We start from the raw sequence: 20,061 nt of genomic DNA on the forward strand, positions 1-20,061 counted from the left end.
TCCAGAAAATCACATTGTCTGATTTTTAAAGAATTTATTTGCAAATCATGGTGGAAAATAAGTATTTGGTCACCTACAAACAAGCAAGATGTCTGGCTCTCACAGACCTGTAACTACTTCTTTAAGAGGCTCCTCTGTCCTCCACTCGTTACCTGTAGTAATGGCACCTGTTTGACCTTGTTATCAGTATAAAAGACCCCTGTCCACAACCTCAGACAGTCACACTCCAAACTCCACTATGGTCAAGACCAAAGAGCTGTCGAAGGACACCAGAAACAAAATTGTAGACCTGCACCAGGCTGGGAAGACTGAATCTGCAATAGGCAAGCAGCTTGGTGTGAAGACATCAACTGTGGGAGCAATAATTAGACAATGGAAGACATACAAGACCACTGATAATCTCCCTCGATCTGGGGCTCCACGCAAGATCTCACCCCGTGGGGTCAAAATGATCACAAGAACGGTGAGCAACAATCCCAGAACCACACAGGGGGACCTAGTGAATGACCTGCAGAGAGCTGGGACCAAAGGAACAAAGGCTACCATCAGTAACACACTACGCTGCCAGGGACTCAAATCCTGCAGTGCCAGGCGTGTCCCCCTGCTTAAGCCAGTACATGTCCGGGCCTGTCTGAAGTTTGCTAGAGAGCATTTGGATGATCCAGAAGAGGATTGGGAGAATGTCATATGGTCAGATGAAACCAAAGTAGAACATTTGGTCTAAACTCAACTGGTCGTGTTTGGAGGAGAGAGAATGCTGAGTTGATTTGCAAATAAATTCTGGACAATGTGATTTTCTGGATTTTTTTCCCCATTTTGTCTCTCATAGTTGAGGTATACCTATGATGAAAATTACAGGCCTCTCTCATCTTTTTAAGTGGGAGAACTTGCACAATTGGTGGCTGACTAAATACTTTTTTGCCCCACTGTATATTCAAATTCTCTCTGCTCTGATTGAATCAGCCTCTGACTTTCATTTATTTATTTGTGGCAGTATTGTCTGCAGGGAGGGCTGTCAAAATCTGCAAGATGGTGGGTGCGGCATTGCAATTAAGGCCCCACCCCTTTTGCATGTGGGAGGGGCAGCACGTGTGACAATCTACCACCTTCTGGATTTTGACACCCTAGTAGACACTAGTAGACATCCATGATCCATGTCCTTAATTGATGGCACCATAAACAAGTTTAATAGGACTTTGTAGCAGGGCTGGCTTAGACTGACATTATGGAAGAATGTCACCTGACAGAGCCCCGTGGACTTCAGTTCAAATTCTGCCAAGTCATCCTGAGAAACCCAAAAGATTTGCACGCTTCCACATCAACTTCACTGAATCCATCTACAATAGAGGGTGGCGCTTCCTTTTAACCCACTTTCCTGGCCTAGAAAACCCTGGGGATCCAACCTGTCTCCTGAATCTTTATGAGGTCAGCCTCTCAGTTCATTAACACCCAGGAGGTGATAAATGAATTCCAGGTTCCTGTGAAGGTGAGAAGTTGACACTTGCCCTGAACTTTTCGGCTGCTTTAACTTTAGAGGAGGCGAGGGAAAGCCAAGGCAGACCAACAGGCATTGAAAAGCTGCAAGTTGGAGCAGGCAGGGGACGTGGGCACTAACCAATCAGCGGTTTCCCACGGTCGCCGACAGATTAGCTCGGGGGGTCCCCAAACTCTTCAGTTCATTGACCCCTTCAAGACGTTTCAGGTTGTTTATCGATCTCCAAACATTCTTATATGCGAACAATTTAATAAATACTACTTTAGCTAATAGTACTACAAATAACAGTAACGATCATAAATAAACGAGGCCAGTAACAACACACAGCTGGTAGAGACAACTCAAGGCCGCTCTTGCTGGTGTCCGACCATCCAACCCTGGGTCACGCTGTCTTGCTGCGAGCCACTGCACCTTCCGGACTAGGGACCCCAAAAGATGAATTGATCCCAATTGATCTTCCATTATTTATCATCCACCAGTTGCCCCCAGCCATTTACTGACTCCCTTTTGACCCCCAGCCATTTATCGATCAGGTGGATAGGCCCTTTGACCCTTGGGAGTCAATACTGACCACTTTGGGGAACCCTGGATTAGCGGGTTCCATATTGCTTGTTCTGTGGCTGATGCCCAGGCCTTAAAGAACTACCGTGAAGACAGGAACGGCGAACTCTGCTGGAGCCCCAATTACTGTAAACCTTGAAGCCTTCCCTGTTCACACACTGAACATTCACCAGGCACGACTCTGATGCCAACAGCAGTACGGGTAGTCCTCACTAACCGACCACTCATGTAGCGACCATTCAAAGTTGCAATGGCGCCGAACGAGTGGTACTTATGACCCGGTCCTTGAAATTCTGGCCATCGCAGTGCCCCCATGGTCACGTGATCATGATTCAGATGCTCAGCAACCAGCTCACACTTACAACGGTTGCAGTGTCCCACGGTCACGTGATCGCCATTTGCGACCTTTCCGGCTGGCTTCCCACAAGCAAAGTCAATGGGGAAGCCAGCAGGGAAGGTGGCAAGTCACTCTAGTAAGTCCCCCCAGCCTTCATACACTTGCACTCGCCATCCACCCCTGCGGCCTTCCTGTGCCCATGCGCGGCCTGCACCAGGCCTCCTTACCTGGGACTCCCACCCCTTCCCGCTTAATGACCCACGTGTCTTGAGGTTACAGCGGCAACTGGGACTGCTGGGATTGCTGTCGCTAAGAAATGTGGTCATGTGACATCATGCTTTACAACCGCATCACTTAGCGCATCACAATTGCGGTCATAACCCAAGGACTCTGCTTTCACCATACTCCTGAGGCCCGAACACTTTGCCCTAAGGCTGTCAAAATGCCAAGCGGATCAAGGGGCTGTGGCAGACGATAAGGCTAGATCAGTGTTTTTCAGCCTTGGCAACTTTAAGATGGGTGGACTTCAACTCCCAGAATTCCCCAACCACCCATGGGAATGCTGGTTGGGGGATTCTGGGAGTTGAAGTCCATCCATCTTAAAGTTGCCAAGGCTGAAAAACACTGGCCTAGATGGATGTCAAACTTCCCAGGTTCTGCCAAGACCAGGCGCTGGGGCAGAACGACACTTGAGGCTACAGAGAACAAGGGGGGGGAGCATGGCTTTCCTCTTCTGGTTCTCTTGCTGCACATAATTTTGCAAGCCACCAGACTCCTGGAAGCACTGTGTGTCTTTGTGTGAGTCTGTATGCTGGCTTTTGGGGGCCCTAAGCCTTTTTGCCTTTTTGAAAGATCCCTTTCAAAGGAAGGATTGTAACTTATCTTTAAGACACCGTGTTAGAATTTGGCTTCCGATTTCAAGACTATGCACTCCAGGTCTCCCTTGCATTCAAACCACTGTCGTGTTGGAAAAATTGCAACTTGCTCTTAAACCAAATTTCATCGGTAAAAGAATTGGGAGCTTTAAAAAAAAAACAATTAAGCAGCGACAGCCTGGGAGATAGCAGCTTCAGAAGTGTTGTCATCTAACAGCTGATTGCAAAATTTGATAGGATGAATATTCCTTCTGAATGAAGACAAAGTTTCAGGAGTTATGAGGACCTGAGATGGCTTGTTGATTCACATCACATTCTGGGCAGTCTTGCAAATGTGCCTCCAAAAGTTTCTAGTCCTCAACATTTATTGCACCGACAGCCAGTGTTTTCAAAGGAAAAGAAAATCAAGGAGAATTAAATGGGAACTGTAAGGCAGCCTTTCTCAAACTGCTGCTGGCTGAGGATGATGGGAGTTGCAGTCCCACACCTCGGGGGGGCAGCAAGTTATGGCAGTCTGTTGAAGGTGGAATTTATCTGACCTCCCATTGTGAGTGGCATGCACTGCATTCTGGGAAAATATTGGTACATATTTTAATATTTTTATTAGATTTGTATTCTCCCTTTCCTGCAGGGGAGCAAGGCAGGTACGAAGCACTCATTCTTCCAATTTTTCACCATAATAGATGAATTTTCCCCAATCTGGTATCTTCTAGACCCCAGGGGTGTCTGCAAAGTGTGGTCAAAAAAGTCAAGAATAGGGGCTGCACAATGCAATCTAAGTTCTGCCTCATTTTATGTGCATCGCCCATGCCTTGCACATGAAAAACAGGGGGAGCTTCCATTGCACCATCATGGCCGCCATCTTTACTTTTTTGCCACACCTTGTGGACGCCCCTGCTTCCAGAAATACCGGCAGTGCTGGCAAAGGATTCTGGGCTCTGAAGTCCAACACCTTTGGAGGTTCCCTTCTGTTTTTTTAAGGCACCCATTGGCAGCAAGGGACTCGATGTGGAGGGCTTCGCTAACGTGGCAAAATAAAACGAAGTTCATCCGACGGGAGAAATGCTTTTCCAGTCTGCTTCAGCTGCACACAGGAGACTGCTTGTAGAAAGCCGTTTCTGGCAAGCATTTCAACATCTTCATCTCACTTTTTCTCGCTTTCTAAAATGCAGCCCAAGCACGGACCTGTGACTCCTTTCTGCCATGCTCTGCACGCTCCCCCAACCTCCTTGCCTGCGTCTTTCGTCCGGTGCCTTGTGCTCTGCAGCCCCCGTGAACTTCTACAGGTGATAAAGTGCTCGGAAGGGAGATCCCACACGCTCACGCTCCTTCCTGGAGCCTCATCTATCCAGCAGCTGTCAGGGGGATTTATTGGAGAGCAGAAAGCGTGGAAAAATGATGACCTGGGATAACGCCAAACCCTGTCCTGATTTGCTGCTGAGAAATAAGGTCTCGGGCAAGTTGGGGGTTGGGGTGAGAAGACCCAGAACGAATTAAGGGCCTCCTGAAGGGAGACAGGATGGGACCTTAAAGCAAAGGTTTCCGCAGGTGGAGTCTCAAAATCTAGATCAGGGTTTCTCAACCTCAGCAACTTTAAGATGGGTGGACTTCAACTCCCAGAATGCCCCAGCCAGCTATTCTGGGAGTTGGCGTCCACCCATCTTAAAGCATGCTGGCTGGGGCATTCTGGGAGTTGGCGTCCACCCATCTTAAAGCATGCTGGCTGGGGCATTCTGGGAGTTGGCGTCCACCCATCTTAAAGCATGCTGGCTGGGGCATTCTGGGAGTTGAAGTCCACCCATCTTAAAGCATGCTGGCTGGGGCATTCTGGGAGTTGAAGTCCACCCATCTTAAAGCATGCTGGCTGGGGCATTCTGGGAGTTGAAGTCCACCCATCTTAAAGCATGCTGGCTGGGGCATTCTGGGAGTTGAAGTCCACCCATCTTAAAGTTGCGGAGGTTGAGAAACAGTGATCTAGAAGATGGTGGGTGTGGCATCGCGATTACATAGCTTTTCTGCAAAATCTTCCTCTAAGTTTTCTGTCTCTACCACATCATGAGGCTTAGCATGGCCCTGCAGTGCTAACTTTGTGCATGCAGTGATTTGGGGAGGGGGGTTGTTAAATTTTAACAAAAGTTGACCATGGTTCTTGAAGTTCAGTTTTAGCTTCAAGCTGAAGTGCTAGTACCAGTATGTGTACCTGTACAGGTAGTACAGGGAGGTACCATCTCCCATTCCAGGTAGGTCTTGATTAGTGCAGTCAATGAATCCCACAAAATGGCTGCGTGATTCGAATTCGCACTATTCAAAGTGATATTTCTATGGAAAATAGGGTAGTGGGTTCCAACGCAACGGAAATAGGCAATGAAGAAGTTTAAACATAAATGTTTATACGCATATTAATGAAATATTACAGTACTGGATAAAAGCATAGACTTGTAATTTAAATGTATGGTTCACGCAGTCACAGAGGAGTTAGAGAAAGCAAAACGAAACCAACACACTTCTGAATGTCGTTGCCAAAGCGACGCTTACACTGACGAAAACATCTTTCTTAAAACTTGTAGTTTTCCTCGGATGGAGTTTTCCTTTTTGCCATTTTGCACAGATGAAGATTAATCCCCAGCCACAACTGCACGCGCGTTAGTCTCGCGCTAACTGTATTTTGGGTCACATTAAACACCACCCGGTATCAACTTACAATTTGCACTAAATCGAATATCACATTATTCGAACATGCACTAATTGCGACCCACCTGTAATTCTTCGTCTTTTAAAGCGATAAGGCATATAATATACTCCATTATTTACGACTAAGTACTGCTATATTAGCAAGCGATAACTTCCATGACATTTCTACATTCATTCTCTTTTTAAAGCATTTACATACTTTCTTAAAAGTGCCTAATAAAAATACAAAGAAGAAATATGTAAAAATGAAAATCCCAGGGAAATTAAAATCCGGTTGCTGACTGTTCGATAGCATCCAGCCATCATCCTTCAAATAGCCAGAGTAGGATATTCCAGAGTTAAAAGCTAATCAAAATTGGATGACTCATTTGCATTTTCAACAACTGGAACTGCGAATTGTCCCAGCATCTTTTCAGGTAAGACAATTTTATTATTGCTAAAGCTGAAAATCTACCAAGATGAGAAAGGGCAGAGAAAAATATGTAAAGTAATTGTCTGGGGAGAGGAAAAGTGAGAGAAGATCAATCAGTTATAAGCTCAGTCGTGGTCCAGAAAATATATTTTGTGCTTTAGAAAATGGTTAGCTAGTAGACAAAGTCCCTGCTGGCTGGTTGTGAAATACAGGTAGTCTTTGCTTAACAACCACAGTAGGGACCGGAAAATTTGTTGTTAAGTGGGGTGGTCGCTAAGCGAATCATCATGCGACCAGATCTGATTTTACGATCTTTTTTGTGATGGTTGTTGAATGAATCACACAGTTTCCCCTTTGATTTTGCTTGCCGGAAGCTGGCTGGGAAGGTTGCAAATGGCAATCACATGATCCTGGGGCACGGCAACCATCCTAAGTGCGAGCTGGTTGTCAAGGGCCCGGATTGTGATCATGTAACTGCAGGGACGCTGCAAAGGTCATAACTTTGGGCACCGGTCATAAATCACTTTTTTTAGCACCACCATAACTTTGAACGGTCGCTAAACGAACGGTGGTTAAGCGAGGACTACCTGTATTCCATCAAAGGGAGATTTAAACACTTCACAATCCAGACTCAGCCAACAGAAGCTCAAGATGAACATGGCTCTGACTCACCTGAGCGTTTTGCGGATCATGTCTTCATCGGTGATCCCGTAGTACGTGAGGGTTTCGTTCCAAGTGGGATTCAATGTGTTCCGCAAAGTTTTGGTCCTCAGCTTATTTGCCTGGGGGAAGAAAAGTAAAACAGATAATGGGAGTTTGTGCGAGATAACAGATTAAGTACAGGGACCAGAATGGCCATTTTTGGCTTCAGGTTTCATCACTACACTGACAATACCCAAACTTACATTTGGACTCCAAGGCTGAACCATTAAGGGGCTGTCCCGGTTCCTGGAAGCTATCTGGGTCTGGATGGGGAGGAACAGGCTGAGATTTGACCTCAGCAAGACAGAGTGGCTCTGGGTTCAAATGCCTGCTGATTCCAGGGAGGTACCATCTGAATGGGGTTGCACTTCCCTGAGCAGAGTGGTTTGCAACTTGGGGTCCTCTTGGACTCAGCTCCTGCTTATGGAGCAGGAAGGCCTTTGCACAGCTCCAATACGTGCACCCAACTGCAACCTTCTTCAGAATGGGAGGCCCTTCACACGGTCACTCTTGCCTTCACCATGTCTCGGTAGGACTACCACAGGCACTCTACATGGGGCTACCCTTGAAGAGCGTTTGGAAGCCATAGCTGGTCCAGAAGGTGGTCCAGATCAAGTCATTATGGCTCCACCTTAAGGGCCCCAGGCAACAGCACTCAGAGCTACACCGGTTGGCTTCTGGCTGCAGTTCAAGGGATGGGTTGTCACCTTTCAAGCCTTATGGGGTTCAGAGCCTGGAGAGCTAAGCCCTAGGAAGATGGGTTGTTCTCCTGCCCCCAAAGACTGCCACCCACAGGAACCCCAAAACAGGTCTTCTTAGTTTCTTTGGGTGTGTGTGTGTGTTATATTGATTATATTTTTTATTTTGTTCACTGCCCAGAGTTGCATTGGATCGATGGACATAAATTTGATAAATAATTAATTAATTTGGGGAAAAAAGGCCTTTGCTTTATTTAAAAACAAATACGATGTATTCCCCACCATGCGTCTGTTGATTTCACCCATTCACACCCCAAACAGATCTTAGTCATCCTCCCTCTTCCATGTCGACCTCAAAATGCCATACAAAACCTGGTGTGACCTTTGAGCGAACCCACATTTCTTATTTCTGGTCGATCGTTTAGTTTTGTGTAAATCCCTGCATTATGGCTTGCAATCACGTTTGGTTTATTTATTTTTCACATTTTCATTGGCCGCAGCCAAATGCTCTCGGTGCCTTATGTAGAAGAGAAAATAACAGTCAAAGCCTCTGTGGTGCAATCTTCCATAAAAATAACAAAAACAGCACCCACCAGGTATTAAGAATACAAACAATAAAAGCAGAAATTAAAATATGGCAAGGTGAAATCAGGGAAGGATCTCTCAAATGGCTCCACCTTGAATAACTTCTGGAACATGAACTGGAAGGGAGCTCGCCTGATCTCTCCCCAGAGGCCACCAAAAAGCAGCACCATCTCATTTCAGCCCCCCAAAACCTCCTAAAAATGTGGAATCTATAATGGTTTCTCCCTGTTTGATCTAACTGGTTGGGCCAGCCTGGGTTGGAGTCGATGGCTCTGCAGACACGCTGAGATAGGGTTCTGTTTTGGTTTGGGGTGACTCATAATACTGCTGTGATTTTTTCTATAAATCTTTTCTACCAATCATGGCTAAGAAAACCATAGCTTAGGAGAATATGCAACTCCCTGGGTACAGAGAAAAGGGGCAAATTTGTCCTTTGGGTTTTTGCAGGCCCCAAACATGGTTTAGGTCATCCCAAGATGATTGCTGTGAGTTGCAAGCAAAGCCATGAAAACATTGTCAATCCTTCATCAGCAGGGCCTTCTGCTTCCCCAAAGATATTGAACACAGATGAGATCCCAAAGGATGCATGTTCTGGTCCTTGGGATGTTGTTGTCTGGCAACCACGAGGCACGATGGAATCTCCCAGCGGCCACCACTCCAGAGAGCTCGAGGCATCGCTGAGATGTGCCCCCTCCAACCTGAGAAGATGGCTTACACAATCAAAACCAGTGTACGATTTGTTCCAGGTTTCTGGAGCACTTGGATGTGCCTTGTTGAACTCAGATGGGTCAGAGAAAGGGGGAGCAAATTGTTTGGTGCAGTTGTGGGTGTGTAGGTGCGACGGGGGACAAAGCAACCTGCTTTCTTCCTCTTTTGGGTTCTTTACAAATGTCCCCAGACCAGGAGGGGGTAAAGATTTGCAGCTTGTTGGTTTCAATAGAAGAGAATCTCTGTAGCTCAGGGCTGAACTGTGGAGTCCTTGGGGCTCTCTGAGCTGGGTGGTTTGCTTGCAGACACTTAATTACCTGACTAGGGAACATCATCAGTGTGAATGTGTGTGGGGTTTGCTCCCTGTTTATATACAGTATGTGTATATTCAGTGTGTTATATACAATTTGGTATCCAGAACTATCAAGGAGAAAACTACACCCCCACCCCCACTGGCAGGGCAAGCTACTGTAGATAAACAGGAAGCAAACCCCACACTCAATAGCACTGATGATGTTACCTAGTTGGGTAATGAAACGTCTGCAAGCAAACCACCCAGCTCAGAGGCGCCAAGGACTCTGCTTGTTGGTTTGTTTAGCTCCTGACGAAAACAACTTTATTTTCTGAGACCTCCACAGGTGGCCACATTAGATGTTGGTGTGCAAATACATACTTGCTGCATAGTTCCCCACGTGCAGCATCATTCTGGCACCATCGTATTTTGCTGTGGACTCCACGTCCTTTTGTCATGCTGAAGAAAATATTCAGCTTTGACCAGGGAGTCGCCAAGAGTGGTGCGGCCCTAGAAAGAGAGTGGACCTTTTTTGTAAAGAAGAAATAACCAGTCAGGGTTCTGTGCAAAACCCTGAGAGGGGCAGGGTGTGACGATTGGGAAAAAATTGCGACTAATGAGAATATAATAGGGTTCTCGGCCCTTTAAAACGTCTTCATAACTCAGCATAACAATTTACGGCTGGCATTCAAGGCAGTTGCCGCTCTTGTATATTTCGTGGAGTTTTCTTGAAAATAAACATCCATCTTCAGCAGACAGTTTTATCCATGCGTGACTAAGATGCCATCGAGGAGTTTTGAGAAGGCTCGGCTTTTGCGCGTCTCTTGTTTTCATCGTTCCTTTGGTTTATGTTTCTGAATTGCCATTTCTGTCCCACTTTGATGCCAGAAGGTTTCCTACCAAACTGGGTGACAGCTGCCAAGAGTCTTGTGCGGCCATGAAGTTGGTCTGAAAGTAACATTTAATTATCAAAAGAATGTATATGGCTACCCAACTCCAAGACTGCGACTCCAGGCAGTGTACAATGGATCAGAAGATCGCACAAAAAATTTCAGTTAAAATCCAAAACATTAATACTAATAGATGACCAGGGCATGGGAAACTCCACTGGTGCCATGATGTAATTGTGTGAATTGTGGCGTCCTTGGGGTTCTCTGAGCTTGGTGGTTTTCTTGCAAACGTTTCATTACCCAGGTAGGTAACATTTTCAGTGCTGGAATGGAATGGGGTTTGCTCTCTGTTTATATATTGTGGCATGTCCTGCCAGTTTATATTCGCTTCTATTGGTATTTGTGTGAATGGTATCATATGCGCCCTAATCTCAATTTTATGTCATCCTTGTCCACATGACATTGATTGATTACATGCCATCAAGTTGGTGTTGACTCACAGCGACCACATAGATAGATTTCTCCAAGAGGATCTGTCTTCAACCTTCAGCTCTTCCAATGGTGCCCCCATCTCCACTGTAACCGAGTCCATCCCCCTTGCTGCTGGCCATCCTCTTCTCTTTCCTTCCACCTTTCCCAGCATCACAGCCTTCTCCAGAGAGCTGGGTCTTCCCATAACGTGTCCGAAGTAGGATCATTTGAGCCTGGTCCTTTGTGCCCTGAGTGAGAACTCTGGGTTGTGCCTTGATGTCCTTGTCCAAATATTTGCTTTTAGTTATTAATTCAATTCCGATTGCCCCCCGCCCTTCTCACTGTGGCAACTCTAGATGGCTAACATTAAAAGCATAATACAAGTAGCACAAAATCATGCTCACGATTAACGTGACATCACATAGTCCCCAAGACACCTATGAGTCTTCGCTAGGAGGTAGCTAGAACATGGAAGATGCCACTTGGAAGCCCTTCCAAACATTGATCCAGCCATGACTGGGCATCTTTGCTGCATGACCTCCCCCTTCTTCTCTGCCAAACCCATCTCCCCTAATTGTCTTCACCCCGACCATCAAGTTTACAGCTCAGCTGTGAAATCAAATTGGTTAAGTCAACTAATCAGTTAGATCAATGATGGGTAAGATGAATCAATTAGGAACATGCTGATCAAATTAACCTTGATTAAGGCGACAGATGACTAAAATTGTTTAAATGGTGTGAAATACCAGCAAGCGACAACTGTCCAAACCATGCATTGCCTTAGAAAAAGGGGTTTCCTCCATGCCAGAAGAAACATCCTGGGGGGGGGGGGGTTGCAGGGGACCACATACACAACTTCTATGTTTAACTTGACGTACAAATGGACACAGTTTAAAGATGTCATCATGCACTCTGCAACAATTGTACTCACACTGAAAACCCAGTGCGTCAAGACTGGTTTGATGAGAACTACGAGACTATTTCAGCAGCCCTCCAAGCCAAGAACAAGGTCTATGCAGACTGGCAGAGCGATCCATCATCTGTCTCAAAGAAAGACAAGTTTCAGCACCTGCAGTCCAAAGTACAGATGGAACTGCGAGAAATGCAGGACGAGTGGTGGCAGAGAAAGCCTGAGCAGGTAGAACGCTATGCAGACACGCATCCCAGCAGAGAGTTCTTCAGCGCCATAAAGTCAGTTTATGGTCCTTCTAAATCAGGAATTCTCCCTCCTGCTGTCATCTGATGGGTTGAGCCTGATCAAGGACCAGGAAGGACTGAAAAACCACTGGGCTGAACACTTTTCCAACCTTTTTCAACAGGCCATCCACAGTTGATTCTGATCTGCTGTGATTCCTTAGCTGCCAGTCTTAGATGCCCTAGACCTGCCTCCCTCTACTGATGAGATCAAGAAAGCAATCTTGCAGATGAACTCAAATAAAGCAACAGGACGGGATGGCATTCCTGTTGAGATCTACAAAGCATGAGACCCAAACGCCTTACAGACCTTCCAAGACCTCTTGGAAGACATTTGGTCCACAGAGGAGATGCCTGACGACTTCCACGATGCCCTCATTGTGGCTCTCTACAAAAATAAGGGAAGCAAATCAAACTGTAGAAACTACAGGGGTATCTCACTGCTGTCCATTGCAGGCGAGATCTTTGCCCACATTCTCCTGAACAGACTTGTCACTGTCTTGGAAAGGAACCCCCAGAGGCACAGGTTGTAAAATCAGGCACAATTCACTTAATGACTGCATCGCTTAGCGGTGGAAGTTTTGGTCTCAGTGGTGGTTGTAAGTTGAGGACTACCTGTAGTGAAGTTAAAAAGGAACCCCCCAGAGGCACAGTGTGGCTTTCGGCCAGAATGGAGTATAGCAGACATGATATTTGTCCAGGAGAAGTGCATCGAGCAGAACAAGCCTCTTTACTCTACTCTGTCTTCGTTGACCTGACAAAGCATTTGACACTGTAAACAGGGAGGCTCTCTGGACCATCCTGAGACGTTATGGACGCCTGAGGAAATTTGTGAAGTTGATTCAGCTACTCCATGACAGAATGACAGGACAGGTTTTTACAACGGTGATACATCAGTTGCATTTGCCATTTCCAACAGGGTAAAGTGGGGTTGTCCTAGCTAGCCCCAGTCCTGTTCAATCTGTTCTTCACTTGCATGTTGCCATGCTGTCCAGGGTCTGAAGGAGGGAGTCTACATCAGGTACCAATTGGACAGCCCTCTCTTTGACCTTCACTGCCTGAATGCACGGACAGAGTACCTCCATACAGTCATCCAAGAAACGCTCTTCGCTAAAGACTGCGCTCCTGGCACAAAGACAGTGATCTACAGTTGATGCTGAACAAATTCTCAGATGCTGCCTGAACAAGACTGAAGTACTTTACCAGCCCGTGCCAAATACCAACCCCGCAGAACCAAAAATCACTGCTGGCAACACCCAGCTGACAAATGTAAACAGCTTCAAATACTTGGGAAGCATCATCTCGAGTGATGGGAAACTGACTCCAGGATCAGCAAGGCCAGCCAGGTAGCTGCGTACTACAGTGTTCAATCAACACAACATCTGTATCTCCACAAAGCTGAAAGTCTACAGAGCTTGGTTATCCCTTCTCTCCAAATGGATGTGAGTCCTGGACTCTGTACCGAAGGCACATCAAACAACCAGAGAAATTTCACATGTGCGCTCTCCACTCCATCCTCAGCATTCGTTGGCAAGACCGTGTCTCCAACCTGGAGGTCTTGGATCGCATGGAGTCTACCAGCATTGAGTCCCTGATTATCAGAGCCGAGATGCAGTGGGTGGGACATGTAATCAGAATGGATGACCACCATATGCCTCACCAGTTGCTTTATAGTGTACTGGAGTCTGGGAAGGGACCTTGAGGTTGACCACGCAAATACTACAAAGACACTGTGAAAGAAATCTTATGCCACTGTGACATCCAGCCAAGGGAACTAGAAGCATGCTGGTTGAGAAATTCTGGGAGTTGAAATCCACATATCTTAAAAGTTGCCAAGGTTAAGAAACACTGTACAAGAAGGAATCTGGTGACTTCTAACTAACAAACATTATTCAAAGGCAGAAGGTTACATGAGCTGTAGATCACTTCATCAGATGCAATGAAGTGTCTAGATTGATGTGGGAATTAAATTATATTTTGCAACTCACAAAAGCTTCTGCCTTTGAATAAAATATGTTAGTTGGGAAAGTTGCGATCAAACTCCTGATTGTTGGCCACCATGGACTAACACGACTGCCCTCCTAGGACAATGCATATACTAACAAATCCAAAATTGACTCTTGCACAGAGATCTCATTCCCTCCCTGAAAAGGGCCACCAGGATCCAACTTCTGCAGAAAGTGCTCGAGATTGCAGACCTTCCCAAAAAGTGCCCCAGGCTTTCTTCTTCTTCTTTATGCCCGGCTCTTCAGAACGTTTCCTTGTGCGCTCCCACCCCAACTTCGCAGCTGCTCTGAGCAGTGGTGGGCAACCTGTGCAGGCCCTTTTTTGCAGCCCTTGGGGCTCCTCAACTCACAGAATTAAAATTTGGAGAGAGGACACCAATTACAGCAGTGTTGTCCAAACTTGGCCACTTTAAGATGAGTGGACTTCAAGGTGGTTGGAGCAAAATATTCCTTTTCCTCTTCTTGGAAGGAGCTAGCCTGGTCTAGAGGTGAAGGTGCTGGACTGGGAGGAGGGACCCCAGGCTGTAGTCCCTCCTCAGCCGGAGAAGCTTATTGGCTGACTCTGGGCTAGTCCCTCCCTCTCAGCCCAAGAGCCAATCAGGTCTAGTGGGGAAGGTGCTGGACTAGGGAGGAACAGGGAGGCGCACGTTCTAATCCCCCCTTAGCCATGGAAGCTCCATGGGGGACTTGGGGCCAGTCCCTCCCTCTCAACTCTGCCCACCTTGCAGGATGGGTGCTGAGAGGAAAAACTGGAGGAGAAAATTCTGTAAATGCTGCCTTGAGCATAAAACCCAGGTTACAAATCAAAGAACCACACTCAGCCTATGATTCATATCTTCCTATATGCCTACCAAGAGTTCTTTAGCAACCACTGTCAATAACCTTCTCAACAGGGAAGAAAACACAGAAGTTAGAAATAATCACTGATTTTGAGACAGGCTGCCTTTGCACACCCCCCCCCCCCATCTGTCTCCTTCTCTCTTCCAGTCATGATCCTGACAGATTGATTTCCAATGAATTTATTTAATTCTGATCCTTCCACTCCAAGAGAGAAGAAAGATGTTGCATTTGGCCAGAGGAGAGAAGAGGAAGAGGAAGAGGAAGAGGAAGAGGAAGAGGAAGAGGAAGAGGAAGAGGAAGAGGAAGAGGAAGAGGAAGAGGAAGAGGAAGAAGAAGAAGAAGAAGAAGAAGAAGAAGAAGAAGAAGAAGAAGAAGAAGAAGAAGAAGAAGAAGAAGAAGAAGAAGAAGAAGAAGAAGAAGAAATAATCATGCTGGTTTCAAGCTGGGCCTTTCCATTAATCTGCCGTGTTCTGAGGACAGCTTTGGCGGACTCTCAATTTCTATTGTAATTGCATGTAAAGTGAAAAGGGGCGCAACTGCGTTCTTCACGTCTGAACCACTTCTCCAGGTAACAAGCTGTGATGAAACCATGGACAAGGACCTACTTGACAAAAGTTTGCGGACTCCTGGTTCCCTTGATCATCTTTTACTCACTAAGGAATTCACCCCTTGTGAAGGAAAGAGGTTTAGCCTGCCAAGGAGAACTAAAGCATGCTGAGTTTCTAAGAGGAGGTTGATTCCTTTGAGGAGCATCAACTGAATCTCCCCCTTGCAGAACATTTTTTAAATAAGATCATAATTCACCTGTTGTGATGGAATGGACTTATGAAAACCAGGCTCAGGGAGATAAGTGTGTTCTTAGCCCCCAACAGGAGTGTGGGAAGTTCAAGGAGATGAGGCTGGCACCTCTCTAAGGAATTCATGGTGTTGTGGCTGGCTGGCTTGGGAACTTGGGTTCAGTCTGGTGAGATTCTGTCATGAGGTGGAAGCTAATAAATGCAACAGAACTGTATTTGCATTGTCTCTTGGAGTTCTTTGGGCTGAACCTGACACCTGTGGAACTCACTGCCACGAGATGTAGCAATGGCTACTAACTCAGACAGCGTTAAAGAAGGCTTGGTTAAATTCACAGAGGATGGGTCCATCAAGGCAAACAGACTCAGTGTTAACTCCAAGTGGGGGACAGCTTCTCTCCAAATGTTAGCTGTGGTAGGTCTCCCTCTCCTCCTGTGAGTCCCCTATTTATGAACAGGTTACGTTCCAAGAGGCTGTTCGTAAGTCAGTTTTGTTTGTAAGTCCAGCCAAGTAAAAAATAAAAAAGGAGGAGGCAGGGCAGCGGTGTGGGCAGAGGAGCCCTGTCTTCTCCTGCCAATGCGAGGAGTGATGGCATGCAGACTATGGAGAGCGCAGGGGGATGAGCGGTGGAGTGTGGCGTGCTCCATTGCCAGGCAAGGCAGGATGGCAACGGAGTGCGCCGTGCCCCACCGGCTCATCCCTTCACCCAGGGAGCCACTGCTACCTCTCCTGCCTCACCTGGTCAACTAACCCTTTCCAGGAACTTCCTCTCCAGTGCAAACCTCCAACCTCCCGGAAGGCGGGAGAAAGTGAGAAAGGGTTAGTTTGTGGCACGCCGGAAACTAAGCCTTTCCTGCCTTCTCCCGACTCCCGGGTCCATCTTGTTCGTATCAGTGAAAGTTCGCAACTCAAAAGTTCATAAGCAGAGGACTGTCTGTATCCCACAGGCATCCAGTTGGCCACTCGCAGAAATAAAATGCTGGACTAAGGACCACTTAGGACCCGTTCCAATCACATTCTTATGTTTCCATTTGATATAATGGTTTGCTACAATTTTATCCTATGGCTTAGTGCTGAGACGTGTGCAAGGCTGCCTTTTCTAAATAGAAATGACCTATCTGCTTCATTTATCCCAGGGGGATGCTGAGATTGACCCCATGAGTAATCAGTGTCTGTGTGTGTGTTTGCAGAACAGGATGAAGAAAGCAAGGTTCACACGGATTTTCTTCCACAAATTTTACTGCTAATTGGGGGTTGGAGTACTGAATCCTGCAAATTGAGAAAGGAACCACCCGGCTTTCTTCTATTAGCAACTTCCTTGCAGCTAATTCTCTTGAAAATTTTTCAATCTGTTTTTCCCCAGAATGTTTGCACAAGGCCCGAAGAGTCTGTTTCCTTGATAAGCCTGTAATGGGATCCTCCATCTGCTGACAGTTTGTGTTTAGCAATTCTCTTTCTTTCTCAGCCTCAACACCAAGTTTCTTACAGGGGATAGACAAGGATTCTTCTCTCGGCCATGCCCTGGGATTATGGGAGAGCCTCTGGAAATCTGAATGGTAGCAACCTTTGGAAGGGCAGTTGAAATGAAGCTTTTTTTGCAGAGTTTTTAACTGATCAAGGAAGGTACTCATTCAGCATCGGGTCTGTAAACCCCTAGGAATCCTTCTGGAGTCAGCAGGGTAGAAGCACTGCAAAGAAATAAAGTTCTTATTTTACATTCCCCTAAGATTTTGTGTTCAATAAATTGCTGTGTGTTTCTAATCTGCCGGCTTGGACCCCTGGCCCATCTCATCTAGCAGTCTGTTCTCCCAGTGGCCCACCAACTGCCCAAGGAGGCCCACCAGTCTCCCAGCAGATGGCCTTTGGAGGAGGAGGAGGAGGAGGAGGAGGAGGAGGAGGAGGAGGAGGAGGAGGAGGAGGAGGAGGAGGAGACCAACATCACCACCAACATAAGAACAGAAGCTGTGCCCTGTTGGATTGGACCCCTGGCCCGTCTCATCCAGCAGCCCTATTCTCCCAGTAGCCCTCCAACTGCCTAAGGAAGCCCACCAGTCTCCCAGCAGAGGGCCTTCAGAGGCAGTCCCACTGCCAGCCAGGCTAAGAGCCCTGGATCCCCAGAACTTCCAGGAGTTGCTCCTACCCTGTTTGGAAGCCAGCCAAGCTGGTAGCCAGCACCACATCTCAGGGTAGCAAATTCCAAAGTTGAACTACCCATTGTGTCAAAAAATATTTCCTTTGGTCTGTCCTGGTTCTCCCAGGATTCCATTTCACTGGGTGACCTCTGGTTCTAGTATTTTGGGAAGGGGAGCATAGCTTCTCCTTGTCCACTTCATTCACACCATGCATAATTTTGCACACCTCCATCATATCCCCCCTTTTTCGCCTCCTTTCTAGACTAAAAAATCCCCAGTGTTGCAAACTTTCCTCATCAGCCCCTGGATCTTCTAAGTTGTCCTCCTCTGAACCTTCTCTAGCTCCATTATCTCTCTTTGGAGATGTGGTGACCAGAACTGCACATGATTTCCAGATGCGATCGCCCCAGTGATTACTATAAGAGCATTAGAACATTGGCACCTCTATTTTCCATACTGTTTCTTATTATCCCTAATATGCTGTTGGCCTTTTTCACAGCAGATGCACACTGAGTCAACACCTTCATCAATCGATGTGTTTCCCATTATCCATTGAGCCGAGCAGAGCTCAACACACATCAAGGGGTCGCCCAAAGTTGAAACCCTGGAAAATTAAAAGGATGGCGGTACAGCTTAGAAAGATCTCTACCCATTCTTGTTTGGCCACTATGATATGATATCTAAACATTAATATAATAAATACATCAATAAAATTAAATTATGAAAATATAATATTTTTATTATTTAATTCTTCCTCTTGTGCATACGGCATCATGTTCTTTAGAAGACGGATTCTTTCTAAAGCAAACCATGCTTGAATCAGAGTTTAAGGAAATATGCAGAACTGATACATTTCTTATACATGGGTAAACTTAAATCAGTAGGATGATACAAAGGAAGGGGAAGAAATCATAGAAACAAGGACAGTGGGAAGTAATTTTGTTTAAGCAAGCATATCAACAGCGGCTGGTCTGTGATTGATTTATCTACCTTTGTTATTTTTATGAGTATTTGATTAGCATCAGATCACATCCAGAACATTTTCACTAATTTACTTCAAGCATGTCATCCTCTCTTGGCCTAACCTATTTCAAGACTTGTCATGAAGATAAAGTGGGTGATATTTACTCATTAACACCACTCTAAGCTTCTGAAAGAAGGAGGAAGTATTTTTTGACTTGCTTTAATATCATGATTTGGGGGGGTACTGATTACCAAATTAATGAGTTGCTTTTTTGCCCAAGCATATACTTCCCCGCGTATTTTACAGAAACCTGGAGCAAAAATAAATAAAATAATCCACAACTTGTAAATAAATGTCTATGCATTCTTTCTGTTGGGGGAGGTTGGCCATATCAAAAGACAAATTTATTGGGCTTTCTGCAATGTTACGAAAGGAACATAAGGCCGTTGGAACAGATGCAAGCTCTCTGCAGCGAAGGATTAAAATAGAAGGATGGCTTCAAAATGACAATCTATCAATCAATGATAACGTTCTACCACGGCTGAAAAACCAAGACTTTAATGCAAAAATGAAATAGGAATCCAGATGAGATTCACCCAGCAGATTAGGCGGGTCTATGCAAATAGGCCCAAGTTACAAACAGCAGAAGGGCGGGTATATGCAAATCAGCCCAAGCTGCAAAAGGACTGCTGAATGGGCGTGGTTATGCACATAGACTGGTGACAGTGGCCAATGACAACCTCCCAGTACAGCCAGTTAGGGACCTGGCCATGTATTTAACTGGTTTCAACAATATGTGAGATTGAGTTCAACGAAGGATGAGTAATTAGTAGTTTAGCCTACTCTGGACATCCAGCTATTGTCTCAGCATGATGTATAAACCAGGCCATCATGTTAATCCAGCCTATGGTTTTTATGTTTGAGCACATACATACACACCTATCACCTATCACATTGCCCCCACCCTTTGGAATATTCTCCCCCCAGAGGTGCAGCGGTCCCCTACCCTCTCGGTTTTCCAGAAAGGACTTAAGACCTGGCTCTGTCCGCTTGCATGGGGCAACAAGACTTGTAATCAATCCTGGCGGTGGCTGGCACCCTGATGACACTCCCCGTTTGCCAATTTGATCATCCCTTGGAATTTATCTATTACCGATTTAAGATGGTTTTACATTGTATTTTAATAGATTTTCTCTCTTCTGTAAACTGCCCAGAGTCGCTTTTTAATGAGATGGGTGGGGACAACTTTGATATATAAATAAATAAAACAAACAAATAAATAAATAATTGTTCCCTTTGGGGATAAGCAATGTTATCCAAAGGACACCATCTCTTCTTGTTTGACCACACACGCTTCTCGGGTGTCCCACTCCCACGACAATCACCTTCTTTTTCTGTTTCTTCTGACATAAT

The 20,061-nt window shown here is 46.0% G+C and overlaps 1 protein-coding gene across 2 annotated transcripts in view; it reads right to left on the bottom strand.

The window, feature by feature from the left end:
• The window catches only part of DOC2B (double C2 domain beta), a 143,067-nt gene that overhangs the window by 53,172 nt on the left and 69,834 nt on the right, over positions 1-20,061 (bottom strand). For both annotated transcript variants that reach the window (XM_088152462.1, XM_088152461.1), the window contains one exon: positions 7,044-7,153. In XM_088152462.1, the coding sequence (XP_088008588.1) occupies positions 7,044-7,153 (110 nt within the window). The remainder of the gene's footprint in view (positions 1-7,043; positions 7,154-20,061) is intronic.

This window comes from Python bivittatus, unplaced genomic scaffold, assembly GCF_059951505.1.
Source record: "Python bivittatus isolate LINGU-HERP-01145 unplaced genomic scaffold, Pbiv_v1 ctg000690_np1212, whole genome shotgun sequence".
NCBI classification, from domain to species: Eukaryota; Metazoa; Chordata; class Lepidosauria; order Squamata; family Pythonidae; genus Python; species Python bivittatus.